General features: G+C 50.5%; 1 protein-coding gene across 1 annotated transcript in view; it reads left to right on the plus strand.

Annotated features, from left to right (window-relative positions):
* Positions 1 to 4,627: 4,627 nt before the first annotated feature.
* Positions 4,628 to 19,828, plus strand: part of LOC140426653 (xenotropic and polytropic retrovirus receptor 1 homolog) — a 507,289-nt gene continuing 492,088 nt past the window's right edge. The window contains exon 1 of the mRNA XM_072511735.1: positions 4,628 to 4,954. Within this exon, the coding sequence (XP_072367836.1) occupies positions 4,886 to 4,954 (69 nt within the window). The 5' untranslated portion in view covers positions 4,628 to 4,885. The remainder of the gene's footprint in view (positions 4,955 to 19,828) is intronic.

A 19,828-nucleotide genomic window follows, 5' to 3' on the forward strand; every position in this document is an offset into this window, starting at 1 on the left:
CAGGACGTGCGATCAGGCGGAGAATAGCTTCTGACGCCAAAATCGAGACAGGCGCAGGTTTGACGCCAAATCGCGATTCTCCGTCACCTCGAAAACGGCGTCAATGCGTAGTTTAAACACTGTTTCCATATCATTAGTGGGCCCACCCGCAATTCTCTGCCACCGATGGGCCGAGTTCCCGACGGTGCGGTCCACATGTGCTATCAAAAATCGTGAACCTGCCGTGGTGGTTGCTGAAAGAGAAAAGAGAGAGAGAGGAGGTAGGACACGGAGAGGAGCGACTGTGGGCTGCCAGGCTGGACACTGGCCGTGCTGGCTGGGGTGGGGGAAGCCCTGCCAGGGCCAGGGGAGAGGGGAACGGGGGGCTGGAAAACAGGCCGAGTGGCTGGGATGAACCCCCCCCCCCACGGGACTGGGGCAATGTCCAGGCACGGACCGCCATTATGGCGGCCATCTTGCTGCGCACCCACTGACCACCCGCCATGGCCCCTGGTTCTGCACAGTGACACCGGCCGTATGCGAGATGCCCTGCGGTTGTATGAGTAGGAGCTGCTTGAAGAGGAGGAGGAAGCTGCAGCAGCGGAGCGTGCAGCAGAGGGGCAGGGGCAGGAGTGGGGGGAGAGGCTGAGATGCTACAGTGTTCCGGCACCTCCCCTGCGGAAGTCTCCGGTGGGGCCCCATCACCTCCTCCTCCCTTGGGGTGCCTGATGGCCGCTGGACTATTACATGGGACAGGGGTGTGAGCAGAACTGCCCCCTGAAGCTCCCCCGCCACCTGGTGCTGCCAGTCCTGGAGGCTCGCTCTGGTCTCGACCAGGGTTCGCAGGCTCGTGGCCATGGAGCACAGGGAGTGGATAATCTCCACCTGGGTCTGCGCCACATCACGCTGTGACTGTGCCACCATACATAAAACGACAGTGTTAGACAGTCTGATGCATGCAACCCAGGGGGTGGGTAGCTGGTGGCCTCAGTGGCCAGAGCACCTAGCCATGGTGCCTGGTATGGGTGTTGGCATGTGGGGCATGATGGGGGTTCAGTTATCCTACGCAGGGGGGGGGTAGGGTTACGTGTGTATGTGGGGGGGGGGGGGCGGGGTTAGTGCCAGGGGCACAGTGCTGCATACTCACCCTGGCCGCCCTGAGGAGGTTGTGAAGTTTCTTCCGGCACTACATGCCGGTCCAGACGACGTTGCCCACGGCGCTGACCAATTCTGTCACCTGCGCCCAGGGATGACAAACAACGGCTTGCAGCCTCCTTCCTGGGCCGGGGTATAGGGTCATCCTTCTCTCCTCCACTGCGTCCAGGAGGGTCTCCAGTCTGGTGTCCGTGAAGCGTGGAGTTGCTCTCCTTGCTGCCACCTTGTTGGTTGGGATGGTGTGTGTGTGGGGGCAGATAATCGTTTATGTGCGGCTGCAGCTTGTCACGGACCCGGCGAATCCGGCACCATTTTCATTCGAATCGATTGTGTTCCACCTGGTGCCGGTGCTAGCCCCTTAAAAGTCCACGGATTCTCTGTTGATGCCAACACTTAGGTCTCAGAAACAGAGAATCCAGCCCCATATGTTTCAGAAGCAAAGAATAACCTCCACAGTCAGATCAAAACCTCATTGTTCATTAAAAACGTTACATTGACTGTAATTCCTCCTGTTCCTACTTGTCAAGACAAGAATAATGTAGGTCAATTTTGATCTTTAATGGGGAGGAACTGACCGATTGGGGTGCTGTTGGGTGTGGAGAGGTTCCTTAATAAAAACATGATGTGGAGATGCCAGCGTTGGACTGGGGTGAGCACAGTACGAAGTCTTACAACACCAGGTTAAAGTCCAACAGGTTTGTTTCGATGTCACTAGCTTTCGGAGCGCAGCTCCTTCCTCAGGTTAATAAAAACAGAGAGAGACATATAGACAATAAATGCATGAGAGGCATACACTCCCAGTTACCCCTTCTGTCAGTTCTTAACTTTAGGAATTTTATAATATACTTATACAGACACAGGGTTTTAGGCTCAACCACAAACTTGTTTACTTAAAAGAAACACTCCTAATGCCCTAATGCATGAGCTTTAAACTAGTATTATGATGCTGCACTACACGTGGAACCACAACTTATTAATAACACATCCATTGAAAAACCGCAGGCAAAACCACACATTTCTGCCCAAACCTAAGGATTTAACCTAGCCTTTAAACTATCCTTAAACGTCAGCTCCAATCTCCCCCGGATCTGGCTGATACAGCTCCCTGCACAGTTGGTCGTTCCAGTGCGAGCTGTAGGTCCATGGATCACATTGACCCTTCCTGACTCTCCCTGGTGACTGCAATGCTTGCTGTCTTGGCTTTTTTATTACAAAATATTATCAAAAATGTCAAAGCATATTTCCTGGAGAAATCCTGTTTGGGTTGTTGGTGTTCAGCACCTTTTTCATCTCCATTTAGCCTGGTTCCTGCCTTGGTCCAGACAAACTCATTCATTGAGATGTTGTTCCCATGACCGAAACAATGGACCCCATCCAGGTGTGATGTCTCTGGGTCCCGAGTTGATGTGAATGTGATAAAGTCCATTTCCCCTCAGCTGTTGTCGATGTTTGTTTGTGTAATAATGGCTGTTGTCTGGGGTCATCAGCTCTGATGGTCTCCCAGTTACTGCAATTGGATTGTCTGCTGGTCACTGCTTTGTATCTTTGAGATGATAATGACCTAGCATCTTTACAGAGTATCGACTTGGTTTTGGTATGGACATGCTTTGAAGATTAACCCCTAACAGTACAGCTTGCCTCGGTGTGCTGAGGTTTGGCCTGTTTGTTTGCAGTGTTTAGGTCCATGAAGCTTTTGGGGTTTTATGTTTGGTAAAAGTCCAGTTGGAAGGATTCTGATCCATCCTACAATGGCTGGTATGGCTGCTACTTCCTGCATTACCTTTAGAATTATTTTAAGAACCATGTTTGGTGTGCTGGGCGGGTATGCTTTAGTTGCAATAATTCCCTCAAAAGCATTACCCATGTGAAAGTCAACACCTTCACCTTTTGCCTAAAAAAAAATAGTTTCAATAATTTGGCTTTTACAAGACTATACATTGTATTTTTGTACTACCAGTTTTTAGTGCTTTCTGAATTTGCACCCCTCAGTCTCTCTACTCATCCACAGTTCCCAGCTTCTCACTATTTACAATGTACTCAGAGCTATCTTTCTTAGGTCCAAAATGGGTGGCCTCACAGTTTTTTGCACTCACTTAATCTGTTATTGTCCCTTTTCAACTTTCTTCTTCCATCTACATTACTTAATGTGCCTCTTAGCTTCAGTGTCATCAGCAAACTTGGATATACAACTTTGTATTCCTTCATCTCAAAGCTTGATATGTGCAGTGAAAAGCTGAGACTCCAACACAGAGCCCGGGAGGACATTGCAAGTTACATTCAGCCAATCAGAGTACATACTCTTTACACCTACCCTGTTCCATACCTCCTAATCAATTCACTACTTATGTTAAAAGGTTGCCTCACATTTTAGAGTTAAATAGTTGGTTTCTACACAGGGCGTGATCGAATGGCCATGCTACGCCCAAAAAGCAGCTCGCCGATAGAAGTCGTGGCCAATAGAAGTCGGGAGACCCCGCTCCCGGGATCAACCAGGTTTTCAACGCAATGTAATTTCTGCCCACTGTGGGCGAGATAATTTTTAAACAAATTTGCATCCATGTTAAAGTGAGACAGCTAGCCTCACTTTAATATGCAGATTCTCGAGGTAACCAAGGCATGGGATCTATCCTCTTTGCCTTGGAGACCTTGGGTGAGTGCTGTTCAGTACTGGTCTCCACAAATGGGGACCAGATGGAATGGCATTTGTGGGGGTTTCCCAGGGGATTGGAGGTTCCAAGGTGCATGTTGTTTGGGCAGGGTGGTTCCCTGGCACTGCTGGTGCCACCTTGGCAATGCCACATGGGTGTCAGCCTGTACTGGCAGGGGCCAAGATGCCATTTTTTGTGCACTGGTGATTGGGCTAGAGGTGCCCTGTGTGCTTCACAGCTCCAGGGTCTCAGGTTTGATTCCTGGCTTGGGTCACTGTCTGTGCGGAGTCTGCATGTTCTCTGTGTCTGCGTGGGTTTCCTCCCACAAATCCAGAAAGATGTGCCGTTAGCTGAATTGGACATTCTGAATTCTCCCTCTGTGTATCTGAGCTGGTGCTGGAGTGTGGTGACTAGGGCTTTTTTTTACAGTAACTTCATTGCAGTGTTAATGTAAGCCTACTTGTGACAATAAAGATTATTATTTTCTCCACTCATTTTGATGGATGGCACGCCAAGGGCAGTGTGCGGTCGGGCACATCAATCGACAGTCCCCAGTGATCAACCCTAACGTTTTTCTTTCAGATCTACAATAATAAAAAGTCCCCCTCAGGGGGGTACTGCTGCTGCGCGCATCAACACCTCAGCTCAGCGGCCGGCCGTTGGACAGCTCGAGACCGAGCCTGGTGTAGGGGGCGGGGCGGGGGGAGGAGCGTGAGGCGGACACGGTTCGCGGGGCGGACGCTTCAAATCGGAGGCGGCGACAAGCTGGCAGGTGACGCGACATTGGACAGGCGCGCGCTCTGGCCGCGCGCCCGCCCGCCTCCCCGCGCGCCCCCGCCTCCCCACCGCCACTGGCCTGCGCGCTCTTGTGTAGTATTGTCAGTAAGATGGCGGATGAATGATCGGCAGTGAGTGACGATCCCCTTGTTCCGTCTGAGGGAAGCGAGCGACACCAACAAGGCAGAGGGACAGCGAGAGATCTGCAATTCGCTTCCGTAGTCTGCATCAGGAAATGGTGGTTATTCAGCGGAAGCCCCCAACTCATTGCTGGGATTTTTAATTTGCGTTTCTTTTGAACGAACCATCTTCAGAAAGCACCAATCATGAAATTCGCCGAGCATCTATCAGCCCACATCACGCCGGAATGGCGCAAACAGTACATCCAGTATGAGGTGAGCAGCGGCAGGAAAGGGGCAGAGAGGGAGGTGCATGGGTTAATGGCACAATGGACAGATCGCATCTGAGGGTTAGGGACTGAGGAGGGAGAGTTGGAGGGCGAGATGGGGATGGAGAGGTACAAAGGTGGAGGAAGCAGTGGCGAGGAGTGAGGGCAAGGGGCAGGTGGGTGTGGGGCAGGAGGGTGAGGGAGGGGGCAGGAGGGTGAGGGAGGGGGCAGGAGGGTGAGGGAGGGGGCAGGAGGGTGAGGGAGGGGGCAGGAGGGCGAGGGAGGGGCAGGAGGGCGAGGGAGGGGGCAGGAGGGCGAGGGAGGGGGCAGGGGATTGAGAGGGTGAGGGAGGGGGCTGGAGGGTGGGTGGAAGGGGGTCGGGAGGGTGGGTGGGTGGATGGGGGTCGGGAGGGTGGGTGGGTGGATGGGGGTCGGGAGGGTGGGTGGGTGGATGGGGGTCGGGAGGGTGGATGGGGGTCGGGAGGGTGGGTGGGTGGATGGGGGTCGGGAGGGTGGATGGGGGTCGGGAGGGTGGGTGGGAGGGGGTCGGGAGGGTGGGTGGGTGGGAGGGGGTCGGGTGGGTGGGTGGGAGGGAGGGTGGGGGTCGGGAGGGTGGTGGGAGGGTGGGGGTCGGGCGGGTGGGTGGGGTGGGAGGGGGTCGGGTGGGGTGGGTGGGTGGGAGGGGGTCGGGAGGGTGGGAGGGGGTCGGTGGGGTGGGTGGGTGGGAGGGGGTCGGGAGGGTGGGAGGGGGTCGGGAGGGTGGGTGGGTGGGTGGGAGGGGGTCGGGAGGGTGGGTGGGTGGGAGGGGGTCGGGTGGGTGGGTGGGAGGGGGTCGGGAGGGTGGGTGGGTGGGAGGGGGTCGGGTGGGTGGGTGGGAGGGGGTCGGGAGGGGGTCGGGTGGGTGGGAGGGGGTCGGGAGGGTGGGTGGGTGGGAGGGGGTCGGGAGGGTGGGTGGGTGGGAGGGGGTCGGGAGGGTGGGTGGGTGGGAGGGGGTCGGGAGGGTGGGTGGGTGGGTGGGTGGGAGGGGGTCGGGAGGGTGGGTGGGTGGGTGGGTGGGAGGGGGTCGGGAGGGTGGGTGGATGGGTGGGGGTCGGGAGGGTGGGTGGGTGGGTGGGAGGGGGTCGGGAGGGTGGGTGGGTGGGTGGGAGGGGGTCGGGAGGGTGGGTGGGAGGGGGTCGGGAGGGTGGGTGGGTGGGAGGGGGTCGGCAGGGTGGGTGGGTGGCTGGGAGGGGGGGAGGGGGTCGGGAGGGTGGGTGGGTGGGAGGGGGTCGGGAGGGTGGGTGGGTGGGTGGGAGGGGGTCGGGAGGGTGGGTGGGTGGGTGGGAGGGGGTCGGGAGGGTGGGTGGGAGGGGGTCGGGAGTTGAGGGTGGGTGGGTGGGGGGGTCGGGAGGGGAGGGTGGGTGGGTGGGTGGGTGGGAGGGGGTCGGGAGAGTGGGTGGGTGTCGGGAGGGAGGGGGTCGGGAGGGAGGGTGGGTGGGTGGGGAGGGGGCTGGAGGGTGGGTGGGAGGGTGGGTGGGAGGGGGCTGGTGGGTGAGTGGGAGGGGTCGAGCTGGAGGGTGGGTGGGAGGGGGTCGGGCTGGAGGGTGGGTGGGAGGGGGTCGGGAGGGGGCTGGAGGGTGGGGGTCGGGAGGGTGGGTGGGAGGGTGTCGGGAGGGGACTGGAGGGTGGGTGGGAGGGAGTCGGGAGGGGACTGAAAGGTGGGTGGGAGGGGGTCGGGAGGGGGCTGGAGGGTGGTCGGGAGGGGGCTGGAGGGTGGGGGTCGGGAGGGTGGGTGGGAGCGGGTCGGTAGGGTGGGTGGGAGGGAGTCTGGAGGGGGCCAGAGGGTGGGAGGGGGCTGGTGGGTGGGAGGGGGCCAGTAGGGGGCTAGAGGGTTGGAGGGGGTTAATGGGTGGGTAGTGGCCACGGTGGGTTGGGGGCGAGAGGGGGCTGGTGGTTGTATGGGTGGGGGGCGCGAGGGGGCTAGTGGGTGGGAGCCGAGAGGGGGCTAGAAGGTGGGTGGGTGGGGGCCGGGAGGGGGCTAGAGGGTGGGTGGGTGGGAGGGGGTCGGGAGGGAGGCAGCTAGAGGGTGGTTGGAGGCGGTTGTGAGGGGGCTAGAGGGTGAGTGGGTGGGGGCCAGAGGGTGGGTGGGAATGGGCTAGAGATTGGGTGGGTGGGAGAGCGTCGGGAGAGGGCTTGAGAGTGAGTGGGTGAGAGGGGGCCGGGAGTGGGCTAGTGGATGGGAGGGGGCCGGGAATGGGCTAGTGGGTGGGTGGGGGCCGGGAGGGAACTAGAGGGTGGGTAGGGGCAGTGAGCGGGCTAGTGGGTGGGTGGGGGTCGTGAATGGGCTAGTGGGTGGGTGGGTGGGGGCCGGGAATGGGCTAGTGGGTGGGTGTGTGGGAGCGGCGAGGGGGCTAGAGGGTGGGTGGGGGCATGGAGGGGGTTAGTGGGTGGGGGCAGGGAGGGGGCTAGTGGGTGGGTGGGGGCAGGGAGCGGGCTAGCGGGTGGGTTGGGGCCGAGACGGGGCTAGAGGGTGGGTGGGTGGGGGCCGGGAGGGGGCTAGAGGGTGGTTGGTGGCCAGGAGGGGGCTAGAGGGTGGGTGGGGGCCAGGAGGTGGCTAGAGGGTAGGTGGGAGAGGGCTAGAGGTTGGGTGGGTGGCTGGGGGCCGGGAGGGTGCTAGAGGGTAGGTGGGTGGGAGGTGGTCGGGAGGGATCTAGAGGGTGGGTGTGAGGGTGTCATGAGGAGGCTAGAGGGTGGGTGGGAGGGGGTCGGGAGGGGGCCAGAGGGTGGGTGGGAGGGGGCTCGGGAGGGGGACAGAGGGTGGGAATGGGCTAGAGAGTGGGTGGGTGGGAGAGGGTCGGGAGGGGGCATGAGAGTGGGTGGGTGGGAGGGGGCAAGAGGGTGGGTGGGAGGGGGTCGGGAGTGGGCTGGAGGGTGGGTGGATGGTGACAGGGTGATTCTTGGAGGGAGAGGGCAGAGGAAGGTTGGCAGGTGTTTGGGGAGATGGCAGGCAGAGAGGGGAAATGGCAGGCAAGAAAAGATGAAGGTGGAGTGAGGGTGGGGTGCGAGAGTGAGTTGATGGGAGAGAGAGGTTGAGGGAAGGGGGCTTGCAGGGTATTTGGTTGTTGGGAGTTAGGATTGAAGTTCTAGGGAAGAAAGAGGTTTGAGGGTGAGGTGGGTGTTTTGAGGAAGACAGTGGAAGAGGGAACTGGAATGTGACTGGCAGACGGGTTGCAGGATGAGGGTGGGAGTGAGGGAGCAGTAGGGTTGGAGGATGAGGGTGGGAGTGAGGGAGTAGAGGTTGGGGGGATTTGAGGGAATGATTGGGTGGGTGAGCATGAATGGTGGGTGAGGGGTAGTGGTGAGGGATAAGGAGACTGGGAGTGGAGGTGGATCAGAGTTGGTGGAGGGCAAAGGTTTAAGGATAATTGGGATAGGAAGATTGGAGGATGTGGCAACGGAGTGTTCAAAGGGAGATGCAGAGTGAGTAGTTGAGTGAAGGTGATGGGAGGGAGGGGGGGACAGTGGGGTGTTGGAGACAGATTTAGATTGTGGTCAAAACATAATAATGTCTTTTGGAATATGCTAAGAACTGCAAATAACAATGTCCAATGATAAAGTGTTGAGTATGGGAGGAGATTTTATATAATTATGAGGTAAGGGTTGAATACTGTAAATTGATCTTGGAGGAATGAAAGGGTGTAAGGCAGTGTTGATGTGAAAAGCAAACACAATTTGTATTACATTCCAAGACATTAAGGTTTGAAATTGCATAAACAGCTTGAACAGTTTATTGCACTCTTTCATTGAGCTGCTTCAGGATCTATTTCGGAATAAATTCTTCAGTGTAAGCCATTAGTGGTTTTGTTTTTGTATCTTTGTGTTACTGCTGGGGAGTGGGATTGAACTGTCAGACAGAGTCAAAAGCAAGTCTCCGTGAATGAACATCATTGTGGCCAGAATATCTTGTGTGATATTGTGATGCCTTTTATTAATAATAATAATCACTTATTTTCACAAGTAGGCTTCAATGAAGTTACTGTGAAAAGCCCCCAGTCGCCACACTCCGGGGCCAGAATGTGGCGACTAGGGGCTTTTCACAGTAACTTCATTGAAGCCTACTTGTGACAAGCGATTATTATTAATAAAAGGCATCACAATATCACACAAGATATTCTGGCCATAATGATGTTCATTCACAGAGACTTGCTATCTGGTTGACAGGTGGGAATATGATATATTTCTATAGATTATAAATGAACATTATTACAGTGTACCTAAATTTGTGCCTGCAAGGATTGGGGAGAGTAATTAATATTGACTATAAAAGTCCCAGAATTCTAAATGCTGGGATATAACCACAGCCCAGCATGATTAGTGGTGCATCTGGGATTCTCAGTATTTTGCAGGTAAATTAGCTGAAGGAAAGAGGATTTGATTTGATTTATTATTGTCACATGTATTAGTATACAGTGAAAAGTATTGTTTCTTGCATGCTCTATAAACAGTGCATACCGTTCATAGGGAAGGAAGGAAAGACTGCAAAATATAATGTTACAATTATAGCAAGGTGTAGAGAAAAGATCAACTTAATACGAAGTAGGTCCATTCAAGAGAGTTTAAAAGAGTTAGAATGAAGTTTTAGAAGCATAGAACGAGAGTAAAAGATAGAATTAGAGGGTATGCTGGGCACAGCTTCCAAGAAGTCGCCTCGCTCCGGCGTCATCTTAATTCGGCTTAATTACATCTACAAAGAAATGAGAGAAAAAGGAAAACAGTGATAGAGGGTAGAACTCGTGGCAACGGAGGCATTTGGCCCAGCGTGCCTGTTCCAGTTATTGGAAAGAACTATTCACTCCCTTGCTTTTCCACTGTAGCCCTGTCAATCTTTTTTCCTTTTCAGTTATATATCCAGTGCCCTTTTAAAACTTATTGAATCTGCATCCATTCCAGTCAGTGTATTCCACAACATTATAACTTGCACAAAACATTTTTTTTGTTGTTTGTCAATCATTACCATCTCTTCTCAAAATGTTGCTAGTGACATGGAACGATGTAAACTGTGAGACAGAGAAGGAGAAAAAAAAATCTGTTTTTTGCGGGTTGTCGGTGCTTCTAAAATGTGGATAGGATATTCACAGCATTCTTCAACCAACCCCAAACCAATTGTCAGTGCATTGGACTTAATTAGATCCAGCACTTATGAGTTAATTAGGTATGTTAGTCTATAGCTATTTATAATTCAGCAAAATATGCTATCATTATTCTAAAGTTTGCTTTTACTTGTCATTTGTCGGTGTATGTGTATTCCACCTCGCCTGCAAAATAAATTTTGTAAAAGTGGTCAGGAGCCATTGTATCGATGAGTAACGGTGTACATAATGTGAAATAGAAACTAGCCATACAGTTTGTAAAACCGTGCACAATCATATTCGAATGAAGCAGACAGCACAGTTATTTGAGATTATGCGCGATGAAAGCTGAATTTTCATCATGTTTCCTGCAACTCCACTTCCTGATTTCAAGCAAAGCTCAGCAAGCAGGGAAGAATTTGAAACATAAACATTCAACTTGTGTTTTGTTAACTTGGTGGCTCACCTTTTTTATTGGCATGCTTTTTACAAAATACTGTTGCAGCTTTCGGCGAGGTGAGATGGAATGTTTACAAAAACTAAAACGTGCCAGACATTAAAATAATGAAAGCATTATATCATGGTATATTATAAATAACTATATGGGGGAGACCGGCATACCTAATTGAATCATAAATGTTGGTTCTGCAATTAATCCAAATTGTTGGTTTGGTGATGGCTGATTATGTGCCTAAGAATGATATGTGTATCCTATCCCAGATTTTAAGACCATGACAGCCATGACAAAGGGATCTTGTTTTCTTGGCTTTAATGTTGAGAGGATTTTCTGGACACCAGCATTTGAGCACAGCTGTGCAGGTGGTTGCAAAGCCTGAACTGTAGGAGAATGTATCCTTGGCCAATCTTTCACATGTTACCTTCTGGAAACACACTTTTGCCCATGTCCTTATTCACACCAAATATTATTCACTTATCGCTCCGGTGCTTGCTGACCTACATTGATTCTCTGTTAAGCAATATCTTTATTTCAAAATTATTACTGTGTTTTCAAGTCCTTCTTTCCTTGCCCCTCTCTATCTATGTCCTCTCCTTCAGCCCCATAACCCTCTGTTATCTGGCATTCATCGAATTCTGATCTCTTGAGCATTCTTGATTTTAATTGCTCCACCATTGGTGGCTGTGCCTTCAGCTGCTGAAGACTTAGGCTCTGAATTTTTATCAGCCCTGAACCTCTCTGCCTCTCTACCCTCTTTCCTCCTTTTAAGACACTCTTACAACCTACCTCTGATCAGCATTTGACCAGCTGCTCTGCTATCGCCATGGGTGACTTTGTGTCAAATTTTGCTTTCTGTGAAGCACCTTGGGACAATTTATGTTAAAGGTGCCATCCAAATGCATGTTGTTGTTGTTGATGCTGGGGAAACTATTCTCAGTGTGGAGATGTATCCCCTGTGACCTCATAGCACATATCATAACAACTAGGAGCAGGAGTAGGCCATCTGGCCCTTCGAGCCTGCTCTGCCATTCAATGAGATCATGGCTGATCTTTTGTGGACTCAGCTCTATTTTCCCGCCCGAACACCATGAACCTTTATTCCTTCTAAAAACTATCCATCTTTATCTTGAAAACATTCAATGAAGGAGCCTCAACTGCTTCACTGGGCAGGGAATTCCATAGATTCACAACCCTTTGGGTGAAGAAGTTCCTCCTGAGCTCAGTCCTAAATCTACTTCCCCTTATTTTGAGGCTATGGCCCCTAGTTCTGCTTTCACCTGCCAGTGGAAACAACCTCCCCGCATCAATCCTATCTATTCCCTTCATAATTTTATATGTTTCTATAAGATCCCCCCCCTTCTAAATTCCGAGTCCCAGTCTACTCAATCTCTCCTCGTAATCCAACCCCCTTAACTCTGGGATTAACCGAGTGAATCTCCGCTGCACACCTCCAGCGCCAGTACGTCCTTTCTCAGGTAAGGAGACCAAAACTGAACACAATAATCCAGGTATGGCCTCACTAACACCTTATACAGTTGCAGCATAACCTCCCTAGTCTTAAACTCATCCTTCCAGCAATGAAGGACAAAACTCCATTTGCCTTCTTAATCACCTATTGCACGTGTAAACCAACGTTTTGCGACTCATGCACTAGGACACCCAGGCCCCTCTGCACAGCAGCATGTTTTAATATTTTATCATTTAGATAATCCCTTTTGTTGTTATTCCTACCAAAATGGATAACCTCACATTTGTCAACATTGTATTCCATTGCCACATCCTAGCCCATTCACTTAAACTATCCAAATCCCTCTGCAGACTTTCAGTATCCTCTGCACTTTTTGCTTTACCACTCATCTTCGTGTTGTCTGCAAACTTAGACACATTGCACTAAAATATGCTCCTTCATTTGTGGCTATCAACTATATGTCTGATACCTGAAATTCATAGCCTGTCAGGTCTGGAATGTTAAATGACAGTATCTTTTTTTTTAAAAAAAAGGTTACTGTATAGGCTTGTACAAATGGTCCTCAAGAAAACTGCAACCAATGTCGTCAACCACCACCGCCCTGCTCCCAAGCTGCTGATTCCTTTCACTTCTCTGGCCAATGTCTTGGGTTCAGCTGAATTATTTTCAATCTTGTCAGGTCCTGGTCAGCTGATCTTAGCTTTAGACCTTCACTCTTGACACTATAAAGAAAGGTTGCTTTCACCGTTGCAGTGTCGTCTGCTTCTGCACTTATGTCTTTGGTGAAACAGCTTGTTTGCTGCAAGGTTCTCCTTACTGCCTTTTTTTCTCCAACTTCAGCGAGACTTCTACTGCACACATGCTGTCCCACACTAAATTTTGTTTGCCCATCATCTTGTTACTCAAGTCATCAACCTCTTCAATATTCTCTGGTTCTTCCTCCCCCATTGAGCATTGTTCCTCTGATTTGGGATTTTTCTATAATGCCCCTTTATCCTAGCAATGGTAACAAAGCCATCAGCTGCATTGATCCTAATCTGGTATTTTCTCCCCAAGCCCACACACTGCTCAATCAGAAAGATCTAAAGTCCACCTCTTTGATCCAAGCTCATGGTCACCCTCACAATCTCTCTCCCTGGCTGGCACTGTACCCAATTTTCTTAAAGCTCTGTCAATTGTCTTTTATATTGGAATCACTTCACAAATGCAAGTTGTTACTGAATGTATTATAGTACTCTGCACCACTTCAGATATTTTTAAGTTATTTAAGTATGATTTGGGGACTTTATATGACGATATACATATTTCAGTAGTAGAATAAGAAATGTTCAAGATTTTGACTGCAGACAGCAGTGGTTTCCACTAAAGGAAACCCTGTATCTGTATAATTATGGAGAGGAATACGCCTTAGTAATTCAGCAGGAACTTTGAAATGAGTGTTTAGGGATATTGTTATCACTGCTTATGTATAGTACAATTGAAGAGTACGGATGATGTCAGCAATTCTGTGTGCTTAGCTATTGTGGCTTGTTCTTCGGTTGAATCCTAAAATTGGAGTACTGCATGCAATAATTCAGGAGGCTAGCTTCTATTGTATATTATAAGCCGGTGGAGCGAATTTTAGAAATAAAAATTAATTCTTTCATTGCCATGGCATCTTTGACCCAGGCGTGTCAGGAAATCAGTTGTAGTACTTGTGACGTGGGGCCAGATTTGTATTGGGACATTTTTAGATAACTGAAAAGTTTCTTTCCCCCCTCTGTTCTCAAAACCTTGCTGTGGCAGGATAGCGATTCTAGCTGGACAAACCAATAGAATCATTGCCCAGTGGGTACTCTCTTCTAGTAATCTGCACGGTTTTAGCCTGTTAAACCCCCAGTTGTACATTTGCACACACCTGAGGATGCTCAAATTGTAGAAGCTGGCATCTCAGTTCTCTGGACTGGGGTGAGTGAGGCATATTTCAAAGGTACAGTGTTGTTCACCTTTGTTGGCTAAAAATAACTCTCTCTACCTGTATGATTTTCAATATCTTGAATTCGAGGCTCTTGTGCATGATGATGGGTTTACATGCTTTAGACACGTGATTTATCAAAAATATTTGAGTGAGACAGTCAGCACATTCAGCAATTCTATCAAGGTGTGAAGTGTGACAAGCACCCACCCTATTGAATGAGTTGTTTCCATACTCCTTTACTGGAGTGCAGAGCTTTAATCTGATAATGATAAAATTATATGCTTACGAGGAAATTATACCATGTGTGGTCTCCGAGGCAAATGTTTGTTTGCCACACCTATTTGACACGCTACATACCATAAGTGTATTTCAACTACTTCACATACTAGCATGTACCACTGGCCTCTTCGCCACCATGTTGTCACTCACTGCCCTTAGCTTTTGACTATAAAGAAAGACATTACTTCCATCTCTACAATAGTGTCTGTCTGACTTATCCCAGTTAAGGACGATTCTCCGTTGCCTGACGCTGAAATCATGTTCGGCGATTGGATGGAAAATGGGCTCTGACGCTGGAATTGGGGCTGGCGCTAGTTTGACGCCGGTCAGCCATGCTCCCCCCTCCACGAAATGGAGTCACCGTGACGCATGGCGCGCGCAGTCGCAATGCCGATGGAGCCTCATTGGCCGGCCCACTCACGATGCTCCACCCCTGATGGGCCTAGTTCCCAGTGGCGCTGTACATGTGTGCTCACACAAATCGTGAACCTGCTGTGGCGGCTGCGGACTGTGTCCAGCGGCGTCACACTCGGCCGGGATCCGTGCCGCTGGCCGGGGCGGCTGGTGGGGGGTTGCGGATGGCGTGTTGGATCCGCGCATGGCCAGGGCCATGTTGTACGGTACAATCGCTGCAGGTCGTCAGCCGTGCACATGCAGAGCCCGAGATCCGGCCATTCTTCGGCCATATTCGGTACGGGAAACAGGAGTTTCGGTTGGCGCTGGTGCTAACCCCTCACTGGTACTGGAATCGGTGAGTGGTTCATGCTGATCTTTTTCACATAAACCTCCCGTGGAGTCTCCTTTCGAGCTGGCACATTAGCTGCAGAAACGAAGAATCCAACCCAAGGTCTTTCTTAGAGTTACCCCTTTGTGATTGATTGTTTACACTACACACTTGCTTGTTGAAATGCAGCACAGCATTTAACTCAAGTTGCAGAAAGTAACCAACTAAATATCAGAGCAGGCAAAACAAGATAATCTTTTATTTTGGATGGTCCTAAATTTGATCAAGAGCTGATCATGAAAGAGAGTGTTAACATTGGAGATGATCAGTGAAGCATTGTAGAATTTTTCATTCGAGTTTGAGATTTGAGCTCTGTAATAGATTGTTTCACATACAATAGACAGCACTAAATAAGAGGCAATGTGAATGGGGCAGATAGTGAGTGAGACCACAATGAAACAGGACATTTATGATCTTGGCAGAATGCTACTTTGTATGAGAGACTGTCTAACAGTTGATTCTGTACAAAGTGAGGAGCTGAGAACAGTATTAACATTGTGTTGTGTATACAGCAGAGAGTGTAAAAAATAGTCTTATTAGAATAGAGCCAGTATCACAGTGCAGAGGGGAAGGTATTGGTTTGCTTAAGGGCCAACAGCTTAGTACAGTACAGGGAATTTATTCAGTACACTGAGAGTTAATTATGTTATTTTTCAATCAACAAGAAATATGGAGATGAAACAATCATTGAAGATATTTTTACTGGAGTATTATATCCAATACGAAGCACCACATTTAGGAAGGATATGAGAGAGTGCAGAAAGATTCATGAAAATGGTCCCCGGGATGAGGGACTTACTTCAGTTACATGTTTAGAGGGCTGGTTGAGCTCAGTGGGCCAGACAGCTGGTTTGTGATGCAGAACAGCAGCGTGGGTTCAATTCCCATACGAGCTTACCCGAACAGGCGTCGAAATGTGGCGACTAGGGGCTTTTCACAGTAACTTATGTTCATACTTGTGACAATAAAAGGTTATTATTATTAGATGGGAGAAGTTGGGGTTTAAGACTGAGAAAGTTGAGATTTCACAGAGATTGACAGAATTGTTACAGTGCAGGAGGAGGCCATTTGGCCCATTGTGTCTGCACCGGCTCTCCACATGAACATTGTGACTTAGTGCCATTCTCATGCCTTTTCCTGTAATTTTTCACATTGTTCTATTCAGATAATCATCCAATACCCTTTTGAATGCTTTGATTGAATCTGTCTCCACGATACTTCGAATAATAATCTTTACTATTGTCACAAGTATGCTTACATTCCCACTGCAATGAAGTTACCGTGAAAATTCCCTAGTTGCCACACTGGCGCCTGTTCGGGTACACTGAGGGAGAATTCAGAATGTCTAATTCATCTAACAAGCATGTCTTTCGGGACTTGTGGGAGGAAACCGGAAAACCCGGAGGAAACCCACACAGACACTGGGAGAACGTGCAAACTCTGCACAGACAGTGACCCAAGTCGAGAATCAAACCTGGGACCCTGGCGCTGTGAAGCAACAGTGCTACGGTGCTGCCCATAAATATTTTTTCTTGGCATTCTGCCCAGCTCCCCATGATTTTGAACATCTTTGCCAAATCTTCTCTTAGCCACCTTCTCTCCAAGGAGAAAAGTCCCAATCTCTCCAATTTGTCTTCATTACCAAAGTTTTCCATCCCTGGAATCGTTCTTGGAAACCTCTTCTGCACCCTCTCCAACTCGTTCATATCTTTCCTAAAATATGGTGCCCAGAAATGTACACCGTATTCCAGCTGAGGTTAAACTAGTGCCTTCTACAAGCTTAGCATAACCTCCTTGCTGTTGTACTCTATGCCACAAATTATTATTATTATTAATAAAAATAAATTTAAAGTATCCAATTCATTTTTTGCAATTTAGCGTGGCCAATCCACCTATCCTGTACATCTTTTGGGTTGTGGGGGCGAAACCCATGCAAACACTGGGCGAATGTGCAAACTCCACATGGACAGTGACCCACAGCCGGGATCGAACCTGGGACCTTGGCACCGTGAGGCAACCTTGCTAACCACTCTATGCCACAAATAAATAAACCGAGGATACCATGTGCTTTATTATCTGCATTCTCTACCTGTCCTGCTACCTTTAATGACTTATGCACACATACATCCAGATCGCTCTGCTCCTGCACACACTTTAGAAGTGTACCCTTTATTTTATATTGTCTTTCCATGTCCTTGCTAACAAAATTAATTCCCTCACAATTCTCCACATTGAACCTCATCTGCCACCTATCTGTCCTTCTGAAGTTCTGCACTGTTCCCCTCACAGTTTACAATGCTTCCAAGTATTGCATCATCTGCAAATTTATAAGTTGTCCCCTGAACACTCAGGGGACAGATCATTACTATATATCCAGAAAAGCAAGGGCCCCAATACTGATTCAACACCACTACAAACCTTCCTCCAGCCCAAGAAGTATCCATTAACTATTAGTTTCTGTTTCCTATTACTTGGCCAGCTCTGTATCCACATTGCTACTGTCCGTTTTATTCCATAATCACAAAATTGTTACAACACAGAAGGAGGCCATTCAAAGTCGTGTGCACCAGCTCTCCGGATGAGCAGATCAGTTAGTGCTAATCTGCTCTTTCTTCCTATGAAACTTGCACAACCTTCCTTTTCAGAAATTCTAATTCCCTCTTTGATACACAATCAATACTCTTGAGTCCACGTGGAGCCATATCGATTCAGCTTTAATCAGATAGAACTGTACCCAGCAGCGAAGTTACAGAGGTAAAGGCTGCTGGGACGGCATTGGTTCTTATACCCCGCCTCTCAGGGCGGGGCTATGTACATTGCCCAATGGTAGACCCCGCGGCCTAGCCAATGGTCATTCCCCTCTCTGGTACCGCAATACCTGGTATTACCACATTCACCACCTGTTTAAAAAAAGAGCCAGCGGGGTGATGGCCAGTATTACTGTCGCCTTTTGATGGTAGGACCAGGTATTGCAGGTACCATGCTATCGAGGGTTGCGGAGAAAGTTCTTGCGTTGTTAATTTTCTTCACGGTGCTGCAATCAGACGATCGGGCGGCCTGGTCGTCCTACTGGAGCGTCTAAGTTTCGGCGGCGATCCTGGTGAGGGCCCCGGCGGTAGTGACTCCGAGAACGTGATGTCTTCCTCCCAGGCACTTTCTTCACCCCTAGGCAGCGCTGTAAGGTCGAAGAATGGGCAGAAGGAAGGGGTGCCTGCTCGGCTCTGGGTTGGGGTTCTGGCGGCAGTACTGACCCTCCGGTCAGGTGCGGTGTGGGGGGGGGCTGGGGGCAGTGGCTCGGGTCGCGTGGGGCTCCGGCGGGCACCAGGTCCCGGAGGGAGACCGTATCTTGGCGTCTGTCGGGGAATGCTACGTAGGCGTACTGGGGGTTAGCATGCAGCAGGTGGACCCTTTCGACCAGCGGGTCCGACCTGTGCGCCCTCGCATGTTTCCGCAGCAGGACGGTTCTGGGTGTTGCTAGCCAGGTTGGGAGCAAGGTCCCCGAGGAGGACTTCCTGGGGAAAACAAGGAGACGTTCATGAGGTGTCTGGTTCGTGGTAGTACATAGCAGTGACCAAATGGAGTGAAGGGCCACTGGGAGGACTTCTTGCCAGCGGGTGACTGGGAGATTCCTGGATCGAAGGGCCAGCAGGACGGTCTTCCAGACCGTTCCGTTCTCCCTTTCTACCTGCCCGTTTCCCCGGGGGTTATAGCTGGTCGTCCTGCTCGAGGCGATGCCTTTGCTAAGCAGGAACTGGCGCAGCTCATCGCTCATAAAGGAGGACCCCCTATCACTGCGGAGTTAGTGGGTAAGTCTGGGGGTTAAGCGGGTAGGTCTGGGGGGCTGCTGCGACGGGGTGCCACGCAGTCCAGGGGGGCGCGGTGCGCGCGGGGGCGTACGCAAGGGCGTTTTTGTACGCTTCATCCATGGACCCTGCCAGGGCCCGGGTCTCGGTGAGGCCCAGCGTGTCTGTTTTGAGTAGCCTTCAGCGAATGTCGGGGGAGATCATACCTGCCACAAAAGCGTCTCAAATTAAAAGTTCTGAGTGCTCGTTCGCCGTCACCGCTGGGCAGCAGTTTTGGCCCAGCACGATCAGTGCCCGGTAGAAATCTTCTAGCATCTCATCTGGGCTCTGCCGTCTCGTTGGCAGCAGGTGACGGGCATACACCTGATTAAGTGGATGAATGTAGTGTCCTTCCAGTAGTTCCGTGGCTTTATCATAGTTCGCCGCCCCTTCGATCAGGGGGTAGATCGCCGGGCTGACCCGCGAGCGTAGGTGTATTTTCTGCCTTTCCATGGGGGTGTCGGCAGCCGTATCGAGGTAGCTCTGGAAGCATGCCAGCCAATGTTTAAAAATCGCGGCAGAGTTTTCTGCGTGAGGGCTGAGCTGAAGGCACGCCGGCTTGATGCGGAGATCCATCCTTCAAAGTACTTATCTGATTAAATTGATACACAATCAACACTCTTGAGTCCACGTGGAGTCATATCGATTCAGCTTTAATCAGATAAAACTGTACCCAGCAGCGAAGTTACAGAAGTGAAGGCTGCTGGGACAGCATTGGTTCTTATACCCCGCCTCTCAGGGCGGGGCTATGTACATTGCCCAATGGTAGACCCTGCGGTCTAGCCAATGATCATTCCTCTTTCTGGTACCGCAATACCTGGTATTACCACACTCTTGAATGCTCGAATGAATTTTCCTCCACTACACTCACTCAGGCAGTACATTCCAGTTCCTAACCACATGCTATGTGGAAAAGATTTCTCCTTCCGCCTCCATTGCTTCCTTTGCAAATTATCTTAAAAAGCTGTGCCCACTTGCCCTTGATC

Source organism: Scyliorhinus torazame, chromosome 7 (genome assembly GCF_047496885.1).
Source record: "Scyliorhinus torazame isolate Kashiwa2021f chromosome 7, sScyTor2.1, whole genome shotgun sequence".
NCBI classification, from domain to species: Eukaryota; Metazoa; Chordata; class Chondrichthyes; order Carcharhiniformes; family Scyliorhinidae; genus Scyliorhinus; species Scyliorhinus torazame.